This window comes from Schistocerca piceifrons, chromosome 1, assembly GCF_021461385.2.
Source record: "Schistocerca piceifrons isolate TAMUIC-IGC-003096 chromosome 1, iqSchPice1.1, whole genome shotgun sequence".
Taxonomy (NCBI): Eukaryota; Metazoa; Arthropoda; class Insecta; order Orthoptera; family Acrididae; genus Schistocerca; species Schistocerca piceifrons.
Genome location: NC_060138.1, coordinates 89974783 through 89989761, shown reverse-complemented (window position 1 = coordinate 89989761; position 14979 = coordinate 89974783). Strand labels below are relative to the sequence as shown.

Below are 14979 nucleotides of genomic sequence, written 5' to 3'. Positions count from 1 at the left end.
GATAGAAGTATTTTAGTCCTCTCTCCAACAAATAGACTCAAACTTAAAGACACAATCATATAGCCCCAAAAGGGTCAGTGCTCATGATATGCACAGTGCATAGAAAGCTGTATTTATAAGACATAAGATGTCACAAAAAAATGAACAGAATATTATGGTGTTCATATTTACAAAATGTCAGAGACTGTTATCAACACAGTCAACTTGTTTGAAGATGGAACAGCTGTGTACAGTGAAAGTGTCAGTGATGAGTAACTGAAGCACAGTTCTAAACAACTTAGGCAATAACGTTAATTAACGAGTGACAGCTTGCCTTATATGTAAATAAATGCAAGATATTATTGATGGGGAGAAGGAAAAAAAGTGTTGCCTAGAGAACAGCATTAGAAGTTAACTCATACACTTAGGTCTTGTGTTACAAAATGGTATCAACTAGATTGATTGTGTAAAATAATATGTTCTAATGAAAACTCTAAGGATCTTATAAATATATAGCATTTATAAAGAAGGCCATGTACAGAACTCATATGCAACTCATTCTTGAGCAACACTATGTGTATGATGTGTGTTCAAAAAATACCAGGAATTTTCATTGTTTGAATAACTTTATTTATTTGTCTACATTAAATGTAATCTCCTACAAAGTAGTCCCTATTAGATATTATACAGTTATGACTTTAATTCTTCCAATCCCTGAAACACTTTTGGAACTTGATCTTTGGGCTAGCTTTTAGCTCTTCAGCTGTGAACCTTTAATCTCATCTAAGCTTGTAAAACAATGGCCCGTTTAGGTTCTCTTTATTTTTTGAAATAGAAAAAAGTCACACAGAGTTATATCTGGCAACTATGGAGGCTGGGGCATCATTACAATATTGTTTTTCACCAAAAATTCATGACCAAGCAATGAAATGGGGCAGGCACATTATTGTGTTGCAAAACCATGAATTGATTTGCCACAAATCTTGTTGATCTTTTTTTTTCTTTTTTTTCCTTCTAGAGTGCTTCCTGCAAATGATGTAGAACTTGCAGATAGTACTCCTTACTGATTGTTTGACCTTTTGTCTCATGATGCACAATGCCATCAAATTTAAAGAAAACAATGAGTGGAACCTTCACATTTGACTGCACTTGCTTAGCTTTTTTTGGTCTTGGTGATCCAGAATGCCTCCACTAGAACAATCAAGCCTTAGTTTCAACATCATGCCCTTATGCCCATGTTTTGGCACCTGTTATGATGTGTTTCAGTGGTTCTGCATTGTTGTTGACTTCATTAAGTGACTCCTGAGCAACTTGCATTCACCGCTGTTTTTATCAAAATTCAACACCTTTGTCACAGATATGACTGTCACACATTTTGTCATCCAAAACATCCAAAAAGATTTCATGGTGTGAGCCAGTTGATGTTCCAACATTATCAACTACTTCTCTGATTGTGATTCAGCAATCATTCATAATCATTTCTTTCACTTTTTCCATGTTTTCAGTGGTCATTGATGTGCTGGGTTGTCCAGTATGTTTGTTGTCTTCAACTTGTTCACAGCCATCTTGGAAACACTTACATGACTCATAAACCCTTGTTTTGCTCATAGTAGATCCATCAAAAAGAATATTCAGTGTTTCTAAAACTTTGATATATTTTATTCCATTTTTATAGCAAGATTTAATGCAAATTCTCTGTTCCATTTTTAAAACAAATCAGTAGTCCCAATTTTAAACAAACACATCACCTTCTTGATGACTGATGACAGTCTAAACATTCAGTCAAATAATTTTCAGACATGTCAACAAAAAAATTGCATGAACTCGACTAATACAACCCACAAAGCTAGAAAATTCCCAATATGTTTTGAAGAAACATCATATGTTCTGGTTAAATACATGAGGGTCTTTGGGGAAAAATACTATGTTCCTTTTTTTTGTAAAAAGTTATTGGGCGAATTTAAGTAACTAACATTTTAGATGGAGTAAAATTACACTATTTTTTTCTATGGCACAGTTGCATGCCAATGTTAAGAGAAATTAGTGTACAAAAATATTCAGTCAGACAGTAATTTTTTTCCCTGTTTTCCATAAGTTATTGGAATAAAATGATGAATGACAACTGGTGATTACTTCATAGATAAGATTGTTCTGCAACACCCTCAAAGCTGGTTGATGTAAGTCCTATTAGAACATACAGTGTGTGATTATGAAAGTGATGTTCATACTTGAAATTTATTTCAATTAGTCTCCATGAGTTGTGAAGAGCTGTTGAGCAGTCACATGTTAATGAGGATCTCCAACATATATCATGATTTGTGGGGTCCACACCATCATCAGAATGCAATGGGAAATTGTGTTAATTTAAATACTCATCAGAAAAACAGTGTAAAATTACAGTTGTCTTTGTCAACTACAATGTAATAACTAAATGGTCAGAGGTTTATTTTACAAAATAATGCAAAAAACATACCCCAACTTTCCACATACTACAAATAGTGAAATTCCCATCCAGCCATCCAACTTTCAATTTCCTGTGGTTACCCAGAACTGAATTAGGCAAATACAAAGATGGTTTAACTGAAATTGAGTCATATGATTTCCATCACCATCTTGTTATTAGTGCCTGTTCTCTGTCTCTAATGATCCCTTCACTGACATGATGCTAAAATATTAGATCCCATTCCTTGTCATTTGTTTCAATGAAGTAAGTTTGCAACCTTCTGCGACAATCATGCTACATTCTCATTAATTTAAATAAGTGCATGAAAAGAGCAGAACACTCATGTTGAGACTAAACACAACCCTCCACTTGGTCACCTATCCTCCCGTGTGGATGTCCCTGTGTCCACACCCAAACTCAAATACACACCTACACCTACAGAGCCCATCCCCCTCCTCAAAACCCACTACCCCCTTACCCCCCACCCCCCTTCCCCTCCCAGCCACCAACACACAATGATTTGTTACTGCACCACCAACACACAAAGATTTGTTACTGCACAATTATTTTAAAAAGAGTAGAAATTTTGCTTCATCAGACAAATGTTTATAAGCTTTTTGTTAATTTTAAACTTACAAATGGAGCTGCTGAAAACATCTGCATTACACAGGTATTCTAAACACAATTTACTTAACTTTTATATCTGTCAAAATATAAACATTTTACACACCTGTAGAGTTGCATTCAACAGTTGCTGAAGTTTTAATTGACTGCCCCAAAGCAATGGCCGATAATGGAAAGACACCTCCAGCTCTGTCTGATGCTCAACAGTACTCCAACCAATGGGGGGTCCAGAGGCTGATAACCTTTTTAGGTATAGTGATAGAGAAACAGTCACATGGTTCTTGTCACTTCCTTCTACCTGCCAAAAGTGTTATTGTTTAGCACAGCAGTTTGTTTAGCTATTTTTATGTAGTGAAGAACACTAATTTTTGTTCTTTAGGTTCATGTTTTCCTAATTTCCTTTTAGATGTATGAAATTATATCAAATAAAAAGGTCACAATTTTTTTACATCAATTTTTAGCCCTTGATCTATCAATATCTCATGAAATGTATAGACAGTTCAGAATAACATAGGCACTGAAATGTCATATTAATATATTAGTTTTATGACATTTGATGATCAAACCTAATCTAAAAATTAGTGAAATGATTGTACAGAATTGTAGCAATAACAGTTTCAACTTCAAGATAAACTATTTTTACGTGTACAAAAACTACCCCGCACTATTCAGCCTCTCTGGGGTATTACTTGTCTTGTTGCCAGGAAAATCTTTTAATTCCCTATCTGAATCCCATGAGCTGACCTAAAATGTTTGCCAAATGCTATTGTAAAACAAAGAAAACAAAAAGGTACAAACCAAATACTGAATATCTTTATTCAGCTTCAAAGTAATCTCCATTTGCAACCATTCAGGTATGGTAATACCTATAAAGATGTTGGAAGCTTTATAACAGGCTTCTTTTAGAATTAATTGTCACATTGAGATCTCTGTCTTTGGATGTTCTTTGAATCTGTGCAGTTGTCTATTGTAAACTTGATAGTTGCTTAACTTACTCTATATTAAACTGATAGTATCAAGTCTCACTCCCAGTGATGATAGTTTGCAGAAAAGATCAATCACACACATGTCAATCAGATCTCCAGATGTGAGATTTAAAACTTTCCTGGTGAACATATTTTTCCACAAAATTTCAGGAGAACTGTCGCATGTTGTAACTTTCTGCCACAATATTTCAGCGCAGAGTCTTCTGGCCATCTTCAGGTGATACTGGTGAAAATGTACTGAGCTCTGGTATTTAAGGCCACAATGGCACATACGTGGTGGATTCACTAGGTGTTGCATGTGCGCTAATTGAGTGTGTTCGATACTGCTATTTAGTGTGCTCTCTGTGGTGAAAACTCACCGCATCGATTTCAGTTCGATTGTCTTCCCATGGTTCCATCACAGAACTACACCAGCTACATAGGATATGAAGTTTTTCAATGATTGGATTCCATGCCGAATTCAATTGAAAATTGGAGTCTCAACTAATAAGAGACTCCCTCTCAGACAGTCATATTTCCAAATATTCATTAATAATGGAACCCCAAAAGTTAGACCCATGGGCCACAATTTTTGTTTCATTGTAATTCCTGAAATGACCAGTGGAAATACAGTGTTCAGCGATGCTGGACTTACAAGGCTGAAGAAGGCAAGTATGCTGCTGATTTTCTACAATGTGATCCTGCACAGTATGTGTTAGCCCTATATAAGATATGCCGCATTCACACAGAATCCTGTAAACACCTGCCTTGCGCAGCTCTAGGTCATCTTTGACAGATCCTGACAGCCATGAAATTTTTGCAGGAGTATGAAAGATTGCTTTCATGTTATATTTTCTTAGTATTTTCCCTATTTTCAATGGAATATTACCGATATATGGTAAATAGGCAGTCGTTTTAAAGCCCTCTTCCTCTTCTTTGCTCCATTGTTTACAGGTCTGCAGTGCTCTCTCTACTTGCTGGGACGAATACCCATTCTTCAGAAATACAGTCTGCAGGTGCTCCAGTTCCATTGGCAAACTATTGGTGTCTGAGATGGCATGGGCTTGGTGAATCAATGTCTTCAAAACACCATCATTTGTGCCAAATGGTGACAACTAGCCACTTGCAAGTGAAGGTCTGTGTGAGTGGGCTTTCTCTATACTGTATGACCAAGTGTGCCATCACTCTTAAGTCACACCAAGATGTCTAAAAACAGCTGACAACCCTCCTTCTCCAACTCCATAGTAAATTTTATGTTTTCATGTATGGAGGTCAGATTTTGTAGGATCTCTCACAGCCAATCCAAAACATGAGGTCAAACTATAAAAGTATTGTCAACATATTGCCAAAATACTGTTGTTTTAAAAGTGGCTGAGGCAAGTGCTCGCTCCTCAGGATGATCAAGTTGTGTGGCTGACTAACAGGGGAAATGCCATGGTCAGTCTTAATACTACAGAGTATTACAGCAAACTGCCATTGCATTTGGAATACAATACATATAAATGCCTAAAATATGAATGTACTATGTCATATAGCAGAAAAATGGAAGAATTCTGGTCTACCATCAGAGCTTGAACTTGTAGATCTCCCAAGTTGCGCAGCTTATCCAAAATCACAAAGAAAGCATTCCATTGTGACCTATGGTCAGTACTACTGATTCTCTTACCTCTAGGCTAGCTCTATATTTAATCAGTTTAATGATTCCCTTAGCTGGCCACTGTGAATACCATTTCAGATCTCTCAGATCCTCAGTGACAAAATCAGAGATAGTCCAAACAAAAGTTCCTGTAGGGGCCATGTTGAATCTGTTGGCAGACCACTTTCCGTCTGAAACTATAAAGTTGTTCTATCATGCATTGACAATCACATACTTCATGTATGGTGGTAAATTTTATGAAGTAACCAATGAAATGGCCATTGGTTCTCCACTGTCTTCAGAAGTGGCTGATTTCTTCATGTAGCTTTCTGAGGAACACACATAAAGATGGCTCCATTTCCCCCCATCATCATTGTAGCAATATGTTGTGAACAGGTTTATGATATGGCCATGTAGCACCAAAGCTACTGAAAAGTTCCTTGATCACATGATTCGAATACACCTGAACATTTGGTTCACTCTCAATACAAAGGGAGAAGGAAATTTGTCATTTTAGATCTTTTTCTTGAACAACAGCAAGCTAAGCATCTCAGTCATTCTGTATGCCACTAGCTAATGGACACAGATTTATATCTCAGCATACAGCCATTGTAAATAGATTATTATACAGATCTACAACAATTTCTGGGAAGGACCACTTGGGTTCCAAGGTGAAACATCTGAAATGTATGTTCTGAAAGAATGGGTATGGGGTATGAGATACAATGTTAGTACTTTACAAGAAACAAAAATGGGAAAATGCAGAAGTATCACTAGATGATCCACCTATTGTTTTTCTTCCACATCTAACAAAATTGGTTGGGTCATGGAAAGATGAGGCATAAGACATTTTTTAGCACTTAAGAGTATTAAGGAGACACTGATGAGTTAAGGACTGTCTTGGCCTCAAGGTCTCTGGAAATAATCTAATTTTTTGTGACCGTGGACCAGCAAAAAGTGATATGTCTACCACTGACATTGACAGTCTCTGGGTGCATGGCAAAATGATAATGTACTCTGATCAATTTCAAGCTGTCTCTCAGCTACAAAAGGCAACCACTAAGGCAGCCATAACAGTCAATTACCCCAAACAAAGACAATGAAGATGATCATCAAAAACTTGAATTTTTACTCTGATTTGATGCAGAGAATGTTTTGTGCTTATTCTCACCTTTGAATCTCAAGAGATTGTTACCAATTTTGTGGCAGAAACTGTTACATTGGATCAAAGTTTCTGCCATTATTCTTGTTGATGGTAAGCCTGATAAAGGGACATCAACATAGGTTTCCTTCCATTCCAAAAGTATTTGATCTAGTTAGAATTACATTTTTTATTCAGTTTCTTATCATTTTTACATCAACATTATAAGCGTCCCAATCATGGTTGAAAATTTGTGACACTGCTTGATGTATATGCATTGATCTGTTCCACTATTGTGCACATCTTCAAGTTACTATATCAATGAAAATAATCAAATTATGAAAATATAATGTAATTGGATAGGTAAAAAAATTTACTCACCACACAGTGGCAGGAAAACACACATATAAAGGTATAGAAATGTGCAAGCTTTGGGAGCAAGTGGTTCCTTCTTCTGGCAGAAGGGTTGGAGAAGGAATGAAGAGAGCTGAAGGAATAGGACTGGTGAGGCTTAAGAAATGGGGAGATTTCAGAAAGGTCACCTAGAACCATGGGTCAGGGGAGACTTACCAGATGGGATGAGAAGGAAAGACTCTTGCCTTCTCATCCTATCTGGTAATCTTTCCTGACTTAGTGTTCTAGATGACTTTTCTGAACTCTCCCATTTCTTAAAGCTCACCAGTCCTTCTCCTTCACTCGTATTCCTTTCCCCTTCAACCCTTCATCTAGAAGAAGGAACCATTGGCTCCGAAAGCTTGCACATTTCTATACCAATATATATGTATTCCCCTGCTGCCACTTCATAGGTAGATTCTTTTAGCTCACTGTGTTTGATTTGCTTCAACTTTGTGATCATGGATATTTTAATTTTAATTTCAGTTTGCTCTGAATGTCCTTCACACTTTAAGTTCTGTTAAATGTATTGCTAAGTTTCAGATGCACTCATCACATTAACTACATACATCAATTAATAAAAGTTGTACTGTACCTGTACTTCAGATTTGATTCTTCCGCCACAGTCATTCACAATTTCATTCATGTTAAACCATGCATCGAATGTCCAAAGGCAAGTGTCAAGATCCAGATGAGTGTATAACTCTGGTGTTTTAACATTCTGAAGAGTGGAGTATGGGTTACTGTGATATCTGTGCAACAGACAAAGAGAGAACACAGTTAAAAATGAATGCTTACGTATTTTCAAACAATGGAAACTCCAAGTAGGAGTATCAACAAGATAGGAAAAGAAAGATTGCCACACACACACACACACACACGCGCACGCACGCACGCACGCACACACACACACACACACACACACACACACACACACACACACACACACACACACACACACAAGGAAGCATATATTATGCACAAGTGACTGCCAACTCATGCGTCTTGGGCTGAATACTGGAGTTGGTGGTCAGGTGGTCATGTGCGTGTGTGCCTCTCTTTTACTGATGAAGGCTGTTTCCAAAAGCTTTATGTAAGTGTCTTTTAATTGTGCCTGTCTGCAACTTAACATGTCTTTTTTATGGTAAGTAGCAATCTCTCTTTTACTACATTGCTGCTTACATATTTTCTTATTGGTTAACCTTCTATCAAAAATATTTAATGTCACAAAGTGTTTAAATACCTGAGTGATGTGATATCATCAAGTAACTGACATTCAAATAACTCTAAACCCTTACTTTTGAATGTAAATATATTTGCAGCACAGTAATGAGCTGTAAGTTGATAGTTGTCTTCAACTGCTCTGTGGCTTACTTTATCCCATTGCAAGGTTCTCCTTTCTGATTAAATACCATGAGATAACTGATAAAATTTGTTTAATCTTTTACACCATTATTTTAGAATCACACAATCCAAATAGAAGCTGAAGTGGAAATTGTTTGTGTGTCTGATAATATACAGCAAGACCTGGATTATTCTGTGAAATGCTTCAATTTTGGTACATATGCACATATGTTAAACACAGCAAAGATGAATGATTGAATTGGGCAGTTATCCAGGAATCTAGCTAATGTGTAACACTGCATGCACAAAACACAAATTCAAATTAGCTAAGAAGAAGGAAAATGAAAAATGACACAAACAAGAAGAAAAATTAGGGCAGTTGGAAGAAAGGGGAAAATAATATTGAAATGGAAAACTAAAAATGTGAAGGGTGAAAATAAATACCAAAAGTCTTAAACAAGAAGCAGTAAAATGACAGAAATAGGGAGGTGAACTAAGAGAAAAAAGGTATGGAACTGGCAATGGTAAATATTAATGTTGTATCCACAGACCCAACTAACCAACCAACTCGCGCATGCACACCCTGACCATAACATCACTGGCCACAGTTCCTGTCATGGCCGTAGGTGTCTCAGGGCATTACCGCCAATGGAAGAGGTCGTGCCATGGCTGTGGTCGGGTCCGCAGCGCCCTCTGCCTTTTGCATATAAGGAGGAGTGCTGGCCCCGTGACGGACAGCCTATTGTTGATTGTCTATTGCTAGCCTTTCATGGAGTTTATAGTCAAGCAATTGCAGTATGATATTTGCTATTGTAATTGACTAGGCTCAGTACATGGATTACTCTTGGATATTACTTGGACTTGTATTGCTGGTGCACGTTTCGTCAGAAATAAAGATAAGTTATCTCTTCATTCTAGCTGGAGCAATTCTTGTCATTATTTATTTTTTGGCCAACAGACATAGCTACATCCTGGTCACTATTTGTGGTGGCTGCCCCAAAAGTACCGGTGAGGACCTTGGGTTTGGGAGCCGTCACAAAAGTGGCGATGAGGATTTTGGAGAAGCGATCGGACCTTGCCTCCTGATGCCGCTGTCAACCCCACTTGCCTCATCGTTCGCTTTTTGCTTGTGCACCATTTGCAAATTGTTTCTTGCTTGCACCTAACCAAACTAGCAGAATTGTTTGTGGACATTTTTTGATTACAGTGTGGAGCGCTTCGCTCCTTTGTTTCATTTATTGGTATCTTGTTCTCAACAGTTGCACTGTACTAACATGGTTACTCCCGCGCCTCCACCCATACAGAGCCTTCAATCAAGAGGAAGAAACTTGGAAAGAGTATATGGCCTTACTCGAATTGCACATGGCAGCACACCAACACCCAGGTCAGCTAAAACTTTCTTTCCTCTTGGCCTCCGCCGGTGTTGAAGTGTACTGTGTATTGGAAAAACTTTTCCCGGCCTCCTGACCTGAACTTTTGCAATATGAACAGTGCATCCAGGCCTTATCACAGTACTTTGACTCACAAATTCTAGTTGCTGTGGCCAGATTCAGATTTTTTTGTTATCACAAACAGCTGGGTCAAACTTACAAGCAGTGGATCGCTGACCTTAAGGGCTTAACTTGTGACTGTCGTTTTGTGTGTGACTGTGGAAAACTTTTTGCAGATAATGTGATTCATGACACAATAACTCAGAATTTGCAAGACATTCACATAAGGGAACAGATTTTGCGGATCCCCGATCCCTCTCTAGACCAAGTCGTAGCTATCTTGGAGAGTAGAGCTGGATGTGAAAGTGCTCAAAATAGTTTTGACTTGCCTACCGTTTGTCATGTGTCTGACGGACATTGCGTACAACAGACCGACCATTGTCAGGCGCAGTTGCTACGCACACCGCGTGCTCCCAATCAGCAAGGCGGAAGTAGCTTGCGTCTCTGCCAACAGCTTTTGCGTCAAAACAGACAGTTTGCTTCTTCGCGGGCACCTTTGAAATCGTGCCCAAAGTGTCATGTGTGTCACAACGCAACAATTGCCAATCACATAATTATTCTTGCTACAATTGTGGATGGGTTGGACATGTACAATCCATGTGGCAACAGCGTAAATGGAACTCAATTGCTTCTCGTGCTTCTGGACACACACATTCTGTTCATGCTATTAGTTCTAAAGACAACAGTGTTGAAGACAGTGTTCTAGCAAATGGTTTGCATAGTAGTGTCAATTTAGTTACTAGTGCTTTGCCACCCTCTGTGCAATGCCAGGTGAACAAATTGTACATTGAGTTGCACGTTGCTTCACATTGTGTGAAATTTCAGTTGGATACAGGCTCTTCCGTTACACTGATAAATAGCCGGGTGTATGAATTGCTAGGAAAGCCTCAACTTGCTCCACCTTCTGCTCCGCTTACAGCATATAGTGGCAAATGTATTATAGTACTGGGTACATGTAGCATGCCAGCACAATTCCACAATGTGACCAGGACAATTCAATTGCATGTTGTCACCGCACATTTGTGTAAAAATATTTTTGGACTGGACTGCTTCGATTTGTTTGGCCTCAGCATCCAAGACTAGATGTTAACTGTTAGTGAATGTCCTACTCCTGATGCTGTTGTTCCTCTTTGTGAAGAGTTCCCCGATTTGTTTGGCAGTGGTTTGGGCTGCGTATGTGATTATGTTGCACACATCATGCTGAAGGATAATGCCCGCCCACGTTTTTGCAAAGCAAGACCAGTGCCTCCCCTTTAGTTGTACTAAAGAAACCCAATGGTTCCTCATGTTTGTGTGTGGACTTCAAGAGTACAGTGAATCCACAGACAATTGTCGATAGCTGTCCTCTCCCTCACCCTGAGGAATTAATGGACAAACTAGGCATGGGCCGATACTATTTCAAGATTGATTTGTGGGATGCGTATTTGCAAATTCCTTTAGATGAACCATCCCAGGACATTTTTGTGATCAACACTCACTTGGGTCTCTTTAAATATTTGCGCCTCCCCTTTGGCAGCTCCTCCACTCCTGCAAACTTTCAGCACTACTTGTCGCCGTTGACTGCCAAAGTACCTTTTTGCTCAAATTATCTGGATGACATTGTGGTTGCCAGTCATACTCCAGAGTAACACTTGCAGAATTTGTGTCACTTGTTTACAGTGTTGTCAGAAGCAGGGCTCAAAGTGAACAAGGAAAAGTGTGTATTTTTTCGTACTGCAATAGAACATCTTGGACATGTTATCAATGCACAAGGTGTGCATCCCTTGCAGTCGCACCTTCGTGCCATTGCCAGCCTTCCTTCACCTAAGAACTTGTCTGAGTTGCAATCTGCGTTTGGCAAGATTACCTATTATCATAGGTTCATACCCAATGCTGCGCAAATAGCTGCCCCCTTGCACCGATTACGTTGGCGCAACGTTCCGTTTGTGTGGTGCCAAGCGGCATTCCAGAAATGGAAAACAGCACTGTTGAGTGATTGTTGCCTTGTACATTTCAACCCTTCTAAACCAGTTGTTGTTGCTGTGGATGCTTCATCCTATGGGTTAGGTGCAGTGTTGTCGCATCGTGTCGGATCAGCTGATCCCCCAATAGCTTTTGCTTCCAAATTGCTCATCACCACACAACAGAACTATTCCCAAATTGAGAAGGAAGCCTTAGCCATCATATATGGAGTAACGAAGTTCCATGAATACTTGTATGGCAGGAAATTTTTTCTTGTGATGGACCATAAGCCGTTACAGTCGTTATTTCATCCTGCAAAGCCAATCCCCCCCACCCGTACCACTCAGAAATTGCAACGGTGGGCCTTGTTATTGTCAAATTACCAGTATGAAAATTTGTATCACCCCACATCTCACCATTGCAATGCTGATGTGTTGTCTTGTTTTCCAATCACCCATGACACATCTTTTGATGAATCAGACATTGCTTGTTGTCACATAGACTCTCAAGACAGTGATGTCATACTTAGTTTTCCTCTGGACATTCGCAAGATTGCACAGGCCACAGCTTCAGACGCTGAGATGAGTGAACTTTTGCATCTTGTTTGCATGGCATGGCCACGTTCGCTGAAGAACATTGCAAATCCTGTCGTGCGCCGTTACTTTGCTCAACGCCATGACCTGACAGTGCAACGTGATGTTTTGCTCCTGCGCTCTCCGTCAGGACAAACTCGTGTGGTGATTCCTACGGCTTTGCGACACAAAGTTTTGCAATTGCTACATCAGGGCCACTGGGTAATGCTACGCACTAAGCAACTTGCATGCAAACATTGCACATGGCCAGGAATGGACATAGATATAGAACAGTTAATCACTCAGTGCCGTTCGTGCATCAGACACCAGTCGGCCCCACCCCAGAAGTTTGTTTCATGGCCCACACCCTCTGCGCCTTGGCAGCATGTTCACCTCGACTTTGTGGGCCCACTCTGGGGTACTCGATGGCTTATTGTCGTGGATGCCTATAGCAAGTTTCCTTTTGTCATGGCAATGAACAATATTACTACTCAGAGTACCATCCACGCACTTTCGTTGATCTTTTGCATTGAAGGTTTACCTGAACTGTTTGTCACAGACAATGGACCCTCTTTTGTTTCGCATGATTTTGAACAGTTTTGTGTTGATAATGGAATTGCTCATCTCACAAGTGCTCCTTTTCACCCCCAGTCCAATGGCGAGGCTGAGCAGTTTGTTCATACTTTCAAACAAGAGATGAGCAACCTTCGCGCCAACCACATGAGAGACCACGCTTTGTTACTCTTCCTGTCATCATGTCGTTCACTGCCTTGCGATGGCCCATTGCTGGCAGAATTGTTCTATGGACGTCGTCACCAAACTCTCCTCACCCTGCTTTGTGCCTAACACTCCAGTGTATTTCAAGTTGTATTCAGGCCGCTGCCACTGGGAGAAGGGTACTGTTGTACGGTGCTTGGGGTCCCATATGTATCTTTTGTCCTCCCCACTTGGCTTGCAGCACCACCACCGCAATCAGCTGCAGCTTAGCCACACTCGCTATACTGCCGCGGACTTAAATGTTGCAGACCCACATGCAGCCTCGCCCCGGTTCCTGGATGGCGGGCGTCCCTCACCGCCCCCGCCCCCGTCCCCGCCCCCGCAGCAATCGCCGCTACAGGCGCCAACCCCGATGGAAGTCGACGCCGTTGCCTAGGCTGCTCCAGCCCGCCCTTCGGCTCTTCCGGACGGGGCCTCCATCGCCTTCACTTCGCATGGGTCATCATCACCATTGCCTGAGGCTACATTGCTGTTGTCTTTGAGAGTCGGGGCGCATTAGTTGGGTCCATCGTGGCTGCTGTGAGTTGCATCCTGGGGGCTGTTTTGGCTGGTTCTGGCTCCAGCGCAGGGCGAATGCTGGGACATGGGAGTCAACGACCCCCAGCCTCGCTATGTTGGTTCCCCATCACCTCACAGTAGCCACACACCCCTTCGTCATCAGGCCCTTGCAGCACCTGACGTCTCGGTGGCCTTTCAAGGGGGGAGGAATGTTGTATACACAGACCCATCCAACCAACCAACTCACGCATGCGTGCCCTGACCATGACATTGCTGGCCACAGTTCCTGTTGCGGCCGTCGGTGTCTCAGGGCGTTACCGCCAATGGAAGAGGTCACGCCATTTCTGAGCTCGGGTCCACAGCGCCCTCTGCCTTTTGCATATAAGGAGGAGCGCTGGCCCCGAGATGGACAGTCTATTGTTGATTGTCTATTGCTAGCCTTTCGTGGAGTTTATAGCAGAGCCATTGCAGTGTGATATTTGCTATTGTATTCGACTAGGCTCAGTACACGGATTAGTCTTGGATATTACTTGGACTTGTATTGCTGGTGCACGTTTCATCAGAAATAAAGATAAGTTATCTCTTCATCCTAGCTGGCGCAATTCTTGTCATTATTTATTTTTTGGCCAACAGACATAGCTACATCCTGGTCACTACCCATGCTTTATACAATTTGTGGTGGCTGCGCTAAAAGTACCACCGAGGACCTTGGGTTTGGGAGCCATCACAAAAATTAACTTTAGACTGCCTTGATTGTGAGGATCAAGCAAACGTTATACAGCATGTTTACAATTCTTAAGTTTTATCTGATCCTCATATACAAATGTTAACAATAAAATACACTGAGGCTGCCCCAAAAGTACCGCCGAGGACCTTGAGTTTGGGAGCCATCACAAAAATTAAATTTAGGCTGGCTTGATTGTGAAGATCAAGCAAATGAAATGATAATTAAATAGACACCCTAGCTGCAAGCAGGCGTTGATACACTTCATTGGGGACATGTTGAAAATGTGTGCCCCGACCGGGACTCGAACCCGGGATCTCCTGCTTACATGGCAGACGCTCTATCCATCTGAGCCACCGCGGGTACAGAGGATGGTGCGTCTGCAGGGACTTATCCCTTGCACGCTCCCCGTGAGATCCACATTCCCAACATGTCCACAACACTACATTCGT

The 14979-nt window shown here is 40.8% G+C and overlaps 1 protein-coding gene and 1 non-coding gene across 2 annotated transcripts in view; both read right to left on the bottom strand.

The window, feature by feature from the left end:
- LOC124790149 (extracellular matrix organizing protein FRAS1-like) overlaps nucleotides 1-14979 on the bottom strand; it is a 210898-nt gene that overhangs the window by 60574 nt on the left and 135345 nt on the right. The window contains exons 10-11 of the mRNA XM_047257744.1: nucleotides 7777-7933; nucleotides 3153-3344 (exon numbers count right to left, since the gene is read on the bottom strand). Coding sequence (XP_047113700.1) covers nucleotides 3153-3344; nucleotides 7777-7933 — 349 coding nt within the window. The remainder of the gene's footprint in view (nucleotides 1-3152; nucleotides 3345-7776; nucleotides 7934-14979) is intronic.
- Trnat-ugu lies at nucleotides 14817-14891 on the bottom strand. The gene has a single exon. It is a non-coding gene; the product is annotated as a tRNA-Thr (tRNA).